Genomic DNA, 9,257 nt, shown 5'->3' on the forward strand with positions numbered 1-9,257 from the left:
ATTATTTACAATATTTCGATCGATCGATCCTTTAGTTTCAGTTTTTTTTTGTAACAGAGGATTGACTGTTCATACGTTTGTTTGGAAATTTCGTCGTTTTGTATTTTCTTGTATTATTGTTTTGTGTATCATGATTGGGATTTGGAGAAAGCTTAAAGTTTAATTGTTGAATTATGGGTTTCTTTTTTATCTAAAGTTAGGTGAGACAATAACACTCTAACTAGCTACCTTTTATATATATATATATATATATACTTTTATTCAATATAGAAAATTATTATCACCGTATTAATTTAAAATATTTTAAATAAAAATAGTTATTCTATAAATTTCTTTACCTAAAAGAAGCATTTTTCTCAATAAAGATGGTCGATTAAGATAAAATATTTCGTTTATTCTAACCATCATTAAACTACCTTAATTAGTTTATATATTTAATTATCTTAGAAATTTAAATAAACTTAAAAGAATAATAATAGCTACTCTACTCTAACTTAAACATATATTAAGACTTTTGTTTTCATTTGTTTTTCATTTATCTACAGTAATATTTGTCTCTCTATTATAATAATAATAATAATAATATATAAAAGGTGTAATTAGCTTATTTGAATCATATTACCCGTAGCTTGATTTTGAATTTTATTTATTAAAAATACTCTAATCATTTTTTCCTTTTTAAGCACTCAATTAATCCATCTAAATACTAAAATAACATTTAAAAAAATTAAATTAAATGACATAATAATTGAACCAATAAAAAACTCATTTAATTTTTTTTTTATCAAACAATATTTATAAAAAAACTCACAAAAATATAAAATAATTCAACAGAAAAAGAATGTCATATTTGGAAATAATTTGGAGTTTGTTTAAGATTATTTAAAAACACTCCTAATTTATATATATATATATATATATATATATATATATATATATATATATATATGAATATATATATATATATGAATATATATATATATATATATATATATATATATATATATATATATATATATATATATATATATATATATATATATGAATCTTTCGACCTTGGAATCACTTTTGGTATTTATTTAGTAAGTAATAATCTTTTAGATCTTTGTAAGGAAGAGGAGATTAGAGCGAGACAACACACTAAAACTATCTACTTAAGAGAGAGATAAAATTCAATATATTTTCACGGGGTATTAAAGACACAAGCTAGAAATAATGCGATTAACTCTATTTTAGTCCAGGACATTCTTCACAATTATGAACTAGTAATTTTGGATAGTATCGTGCAATTTTATAAAAAAATCAAAAAAATGTACACGATCAAACCAAAATTGGATGGTGTGTCATCTTATGGTATCAATAGGGAGCGGAATGGTGTTTTGGAAGCTCATTACACACTTGAGAAAGTGGAAGCGACAATAATGTATGTGGTAGTGATAAGGCTACAGAAGCGATGGTTTTATATTGACATTTTTTAAAAAGGCGTGATCGTTCCTTAAAATCAATATCATGAAATCATTTGAGCCCTTAAAAAGGCGTGTTAGGAATAGTTTTGGATCAATCCCAATCAATTTTAAGCATATTTGAATAAAACCCAAGATTTTCAAAAATCTGGAAAAACCTAGTTTTCAATTGATTAAAATGAACCATCAGTGTTTATATTTTGGGTTCAACTTGATTCTAATATGTATAATAAGGAAGCTATACTAGTAAGTTCTAGTAAGTTCCTTATACCTTGTTAAGGCATGAAAATTGAAATCTCAATTTATGCTAAAAAACTATTCAGATCGAATAAGACATCATCACAATCGATTGATGCATCAAATGATGTTATAAACAATCCTTGAGGTCAGACGAAGTTCCCCGTCACTTCAGATCGAAGAACAAAGGCTCTAAATGAAATTATCAAACATGCAGTTTGGTGTTCTTTACATCCGACCGAGGGTTCGAACTGGGTTCGATTTCCGACCAAGAAAACCGAACCCTCTCCTACACCTGACTGAGAAACCTCGCATCCGACCGAGGAATTTTTAGCCTGGGCATGAATTTTGACCGAGAAAACAAAACCGACAGGGTTTTTGACCCAGGATCTCTAGCCCCAACCGAGAACTCTATTGCACCCGAAAAGAGATCTTAGCCTCGACCAATGATTTCTAGCCCCGACCGAGAGCTTCCTTGACCCAACCGAGGGATCTTAGCCTCGACCGAGGATTTCAAGCGTCGACCGAGAACTCCCCGCACTTCGATTGAGAGCTTCCCTGTACCCGATTGAGGGATCTTAGCCTCGACTGAAGATCTCACGCACCCAACTAAGAGTTTAGCACCCGCGACCGAGGGATCGACGCCCTCGATCGAGAAGCCCGTTTGGTTGGGATTTTAATTTTGAAAATTATTTTTTTCAAATAAAACCCCAAAATATTTTCTAAAAATCTAGAAAAAATAGAAAACAGTTTCAAATTTTTTTTAGAATATTTTCGTTAAATTATTTTGATTAGGGTATATTTGAATTTATTTGTAAAATTTAATTCCTTAAACTGATATTTTCTAGGTGTCTTTCTTGATAATCATCGACATCAATCGCAGGTACAAGCATTTGAATATTATTTTATAATTTTAAATGTAAGAAAAACATGTTTATTTTTAGGATTTGAAATATAATTAGTTTAATAAAACGTAATAAACTCAAGTTTTCAAATGCCAAAAATTTATAAAGTATATATCATTTTTTAACGGGTACGAAGGATATAATGCGAAAACCCTTTCTTGAGTATTACCAACACTTAACATAAAAAAATCTCTAGTCAAATATACGTTTTTATATATATACAAAATGTTTTATTGATTTTAAAATAAAAATGAATTGACGACTCTTTGATCAAATAAATAATATTGTAAATTAATTATTTTTAATTAATTTAAAATATAGATTTCTTTTAAATAAATTATAATTTTATTATTTTAAATTTAAAAGATTATTTAAATTTGATCATAATAGTTAATTATTGTTATAACTAATTTTAAAATATCAAAGCACATTTTTATAAATTTTTTAAAATAATTTTCAAATTTATCGAACTACGAGCTTTTCCAGAACAATGTATTTTTTCCGTGGGTTACGCACCATTAAAAAAATTATGATAAAATTAATTATAAATCAATAATTTATACACATAAAATAATTAAACATCGTTAAATAAACGCAAATTACACTACACACCTAAAAAAATTATATAAAACAAACATTATTAAAATAACAAATAAAATATCATTAAATAAACACAAATTACACTATATAAGTAAAAAAATTACATTAAAACAAACATTATTAAACAAAAATATTTTATTTTTTAAATTTTTTTTATCAATTTTAAATATTATTATAAATTTATGATATGTAAAAAAATATTAATAAAATATATAATATAAAATTAAAAATTAAACATACAAATAAATCATATAAAAAACTAAATATAAAAATTCACTTAAACTAAAAAGTTAAATGGCCAAATTAAATGTTTGAAATAAATTATATATATATAAAAAAAAAATTAAAATGTTCAAATCAAAACCTAAAGTCCCTTTTTACACATTAATCAAACTTTTGGATTGATATACACATTTTTTGTTTGCAGGATTGAGCCGAAAAATGATTATGGTATGCATTTGGCGTTGGTTTGGGAATGATATAATCAAATATAAAAACTGATAGGAATAAATCCTTTAACGGTGGCCAAAGACTCACCGTTAGATGTAAAAAAATTGTTATTCAAATAATTTTTTTTTGAGAAATGATTTGTAAAATGAATTTGGGAGAAAGAAAAGTGAAATTACGTGTCATAATTTGATTTGTTAAAAAATTAAAAAAAATTTTCTCTTCTCTCTTCACACTTTATTTATTTTATTTTTTTTATTATGTGGTGACACATCATTCTCTCCCGAATTCATTCTTCCAAATTTCTCCACTATCACTCCTCTTTTTTCTCGTATAGTAGTTTCACTACAAACCCTGACAAATTAATCTTGAAAAACGTCTATAAATTTATGAAGTACAATATCTATAATAGCGGGACAACTAACAAAAAAAAATTGACTTTTCTCATTTAACATTGATATTTTTAAATAAACAAGGTGTCTTAAATGGTTATTCAAACATCATCATCCTTGTACACCTCATAATGATTCAACCATTACTTCTCTGTGATCTTAAAATATTGTTCCCCACGGCACACGCTAATGAACTTAATTATTACTCAAAATTCCTATTATGTCATTAGTATTAATCCCAAATTATAATTAATAAGTAGACGACAATTAAGGGTTTTTTTTTGCTAAGTAAACACAATCTCAATACAAAACATTAGCTAATTAAACATGACATAATAATATTAATAATAATTTCATGCATTAGCCAATCCCTATACGTAAGGGTTAGTCGATAATGACTACTTAATCAACATAATGTTTTTGTTTGTTAGCTAGTTGTTATCAAACTATTCACGAATCTTATATTTTAGTTATGCCAATGTCATGATCATGGATATTAATTTATGAGTATCATATTATAGAAAGGGTCAATAATTGAGGTGACTTTTGGAGCTTTCACAAACCCATGGGTAAAGTTTGGTGGTAATTCATATATACTTTAACTGTTACAATTATGGGTTCTATTCATTATTTTGAGGTCCAAAATAATGAGCTTATCTAAACCCATTATTTATTGTTCATTCCCTTATTTTTGTATGGTTGACGTTGTTACAAAATAAACGACAATACAAAAAATGAAAAGTAAGAAGATTGATGAAAATATATAATTTCCAATTTTCCAAAATGAGGAGAAAACATTTAAGTAAATATATTATGATTATATAACCTTTACCATAAAATAATCAGCTCAACTAAATTTTTAGTTTGTTTATAAAAAAAAAAAAATAGTTTCATACAGCGGCAGAGCCAGGATGAAAATTTACCTGGGGCTGACTCCAACTTGCATCTCAGATTTAACTTTTTATGCTCCGCTTTTTTTTCAATAAAATTTCCACGATTATTAGAAGATGGAGGCTCGTAATGCCCTCTCAATGCACACGCTTGCAAAGTGAGCCACCGAGTGTTTTCAATAGTTGTTGTAAGCCGTAATCTGTTATTTTGTTTTTCATCTGAAGACTATGCATTCAGTACTTTGTCAATATGACAAGGATATTCATTAGATTATCAAGATATTCAACTGCCCTATTATGTGGTGAAATATTACATCCTATATGCATAACAAAAGAGCATATTTTCCCATCTTATATCATTATATAATTTACATTATTTTATATATAATTTTTTATACTTTATTTATATAAATAAATCTTATTTATATATTAATTAAAATTTATGTATTATTATAAAATAAAATATTGATAATAATTATGAATTAGTTTAATGATAAAATAAAAGTGAGGTCAGGGTTTGATTATTGACCTCATTTTCACAGTTTTGTTACATAGTCAACTAGGTTAAAGAGACATATGCCAAATACATATATAAAATATTTTATTTTAAAATTTTAATTTAGGTGGGGCTAGAGCCCACCCTAGCCCATGCGTGACTCTCATCTATTTTCACTTATACATGATCTGTAAGCATACTTGATTTTATTTTCCAAATGATAAAATTTGTTGATTCATTTAATAACAAAATTTATAACCAGATATTACAACTCAATAATAAAGAGTTTTACAATGTATAACATTATTTATGATAAGTTATTTAAAATAAAACAAATAATTTTTAAATATATGAAGAGAAATAATGTAAATATAAAGAAATGTCATATCTAATAATAAACATTCTTCACTTCTTACTCAAAAAATTGATATTGAGTAACCCACTAAAATAATTCAAAAGTTAAGGGCTCGATTCCTAATTAAAACGCCTTAAGTTAAAGTATGTGTTATGGTATTGGGGTCATGCCAGCATCTTACATAAAAAAACGTTATTGAGTAGAAACTAAGAGATTTTGCGTGATCATTCTTATAATTTGTATTTTAGTATTTGTTCGAACATATTTAGTATAGTTGTGAATTTTGTTAGTGTGATTTCTAAAATATTAGTTATTCGTCCATTGTCATATTTTTAATTTAACTTTTAACATTATATTTTGAAAAAAAACACTAAGAACTTATATAACTTGGTCAAATCTTTCTTAATAATAATTTCTCAATTCTACACATTTACACGAGCATGATTGATGTTAAATTTTACTTTATCGAATTGAAACTATATCGTTATATTTTGATGTTTTATTTTTTTTAACATTTTGAAGATCTTTTAAAAAATGTTGAAAGTAATTGTGTGAGTTGGTTTTATAAATAATATTATTTGTTTTTATAATAGACTAAACTTAACTTTAACTCAAAAAATTAATTTAAATAAAAAAACAAACTTATAATATATAACCAATCAAAATTTTAATTAGATTCTCACAAAAAAAAATTGAAAATGGAGATTAAGATTATAAAATAGAATCATAGTTATTTCTTTTGCTAAAGGACACAACCTTGCATTGATTAACACAATTTGTTATAAGATTTGTACTTAAATTTAGCTCTAATTAATTTATATGTGTATATTCAAATTAACTTCAATTACATATTGCCTCAATTAAGTTATTATGTCTAAATCAAATATCACATTAAATGTATATAATCAAATGTATTCTTTGATAACTATTTTATTATCATATAGAATAATTCCCAGGAAGATAAGATTATAATCTACCTAATTAATAAAATTAATTTTTTACAAAAGGAAGATTAATATGAACTAGACAAATGTTACCCGTGAGAGATAAAGTTGGGCGCCATTGGTCCACGTGAGCATAAGCGTGAACTTCGATTTTCAAATAAATTAATCAGGTCCACGTGTCATATATAGACAAGACAACCAATTTGAGATTTTTTCATTTGAAAAATGTAACGTGTATTGACTTTACTTTCTTACCATTCACCGCCCATAAAATTCAACATTTTATGCCCATTTTTATTATTTTTTTAATTAATACAAAATTAATTTTCTTTTAAATTTGTAAATTTAACAAAAACTTAAGTATATAAATATATATTGAGATATTCAAAATGGTATCAAATTTAAGAGAGCTCAAATCCAAAAGTTCAAAACTCACTATAAATGCTAGTCAAACTTGATGATTATAATTTTTAACATTTATAATATTATTAAAAATGTAATAAGTTTGAAGTAGAAAATTATAATAATTTATTTTATAAAATAAATTATAATAAAAAAACATTTAATATTGGAACTTGTATTATAAAATCTTTATATACTAAGTATCTTTAGTTAATTTATACAATTAAACTATTATATATTTTTAGTTTTACTTAATATATATATATAAAAATGAAATAAATAAAAATAATTAATTAATTAATTAATTAAAATAAATCTTATTAGTTGAGATTTTTTAAATAATCTAAAGTTAATTTAACATCGTTTTTCTCTTATTCTTATTAATCACATAATATTTTAATGTAAAAAACTAGTATTATACCTTAGAGTCTTTATTTTTAATCTTATTTAAATTGTTCTAAAAATTAAATCCGTGACATTTAGTTTATTATGAATAACTCTACTAATTTGAGCTATTTAATCGGAATTTATTTTGTCAAGATACTCTTTTACACACAAAAAAAAATATATATATATATATATATTAATATTATATATTAATATGTATTTTTTAAACATTATTTTCTCAAAATTCCAACAAAAATAAATTATTAATTTTTTAAGTAAGTAACAAATTATTTAAATATTTCACTACTCCTACTCTCATACTCTCTAAGCTTGTTTTGATTTTAGTTTTTTTTTTTAATTTTAGGTAAAACTTTTGTTTGACTTATTTTTTTAAAAACTAATTTTTAAAGTTTAATAATTCTTTACCCTCTAAATAAATGAGATAAATGATATATTAAATATATTATATTTTGATAAATAAAATAAGTGATAAGATAAATGAAGTGAATCTTGGAAAAATGATAATTTTGGATATAAACGATATATTCATGATTGGTGGTATAGAGTGGGTGTTATATTTATGAAATTTAAAAAAAACAAAAAATTATTAATATAAGGAAAATAATAAAGTAATTGATCCAAAGAAACAGCATATGAATCATCATCTCTTGTAATAAATTAATAGCGTTGTACAAATCTTATCCATTACGTATTCAAGTGATCTCTCTATAAAGGTAAGAAAGAAAAACCATAAACAAGACTTGAGAAACATGAGTTATCTCTACCATTCTCCCGACACCCAATTCGATTTTGACGAATCCGATAATGTCTGGATTAATCCGACATCATCGGATCAGGCCAAGAAATCGACTCCACCCTCATCAACTACTCGTCGTCTGGCGATCAAGAAACCATTTCCAAGGAAGACTTCGACGTCGGATACTGCAGGAAGATCTTTGCCGGTGAACATTCCGGCGAGAGACTGGGGAAAGACGAAGAAAACGGCAGAAGAAAACTTCGACGATGACGATGAATTAGATGAAGGGATCATGGGTCTTGCTCCTCACGAATACTTGGCGAGAACGAGAGTGGCGTCTTTGTCCGTTCACGAAGGAATCGGAAGGACTCTCAAAGGAAGAGATTTGAGTAGGGTTAGAGATGCCATTTGGAAACAGACTGGTTTTGAAGATTAAATTAAAACCATCTTTTAACAATAATTTATAACCCTTCCTTTAATTAATTAATTAATTAATCTAGATTATTTATTATTTACAATATATCGATCGATCCTTTAGTTTCTGTTTTTTTGTAACAGAGGATTTATTGTTTGGAAATTTCGTCGTTTTGTATTTTCTTGTGTTATTGTTTTGTGTATCATGTTTGGGATTTGGGGAAAGCTTAAAGTTTAATTGTTGAATTATGAGTTTCTTTTATTCTCTAAAGTTAGGTGAGACAGTAACATCCTAACTGGCTATATATATATATATATATATATATATATATATATATTTCACTTTTATTTAATATAAAAATTAGTATCACCAAATTAATTAAAAACATTTTAAATGAAAATAATTAATTATTTGATTTCTCTATAAACTTAAAAGAATAATAATATATAGCTACTCTACTCTATCTTAAACATATATTAAGACTTTTGTTTTCATTTGTTTTACATTTATCTACAGTAATTTTTGTCCATCTATATAATAATAATAATAATAATAATAATAATAATA

General features: G+C 25.0%; 1 protein-coding gene across 1 annotated transcript; it reads left to right on the top strand.

Moving 5' to 3' along the window:
• Positions 1-8,288: 8,288 nt before the first annotated feature.
• Positions 8,289-8,711, top strand: LOC124910975. Its single transcript, XM_047451531.1, has one exon. It carries the CDS (start codon positions 8,289-8,291, stop codon positions 8,709-8,711), a length of 423 nt encoding a protein of 140 aa, XP_047307487.1.
• The last annotated feature ends 546 nt before the right edge of the window (positions 8,712-9,257 follow it).

The sequence above is a fragment of the Impatiens glandulifera genome, chromosome 1 (assembly GCF_907164915.1).
Source record: "Impatiens glandulifera chromosome 1, dImpGla2.1, whole genome shotgun sequence".
NCBI lineage: Eukaryota > Viridiplantae > Streptophyta > Magnoliopsida > Ericales > Balsaminaceae > Impatiens > Impatiens glandulifera.

Coding starts and splice junctions, on each gene's coding strand:
- LOC124910975 (XM_047451531.1), top strand. CDS start 8,289: ATGAGTTATCTCTACCATTCTCCCGACACCCAATTCGATTTTGACGAA.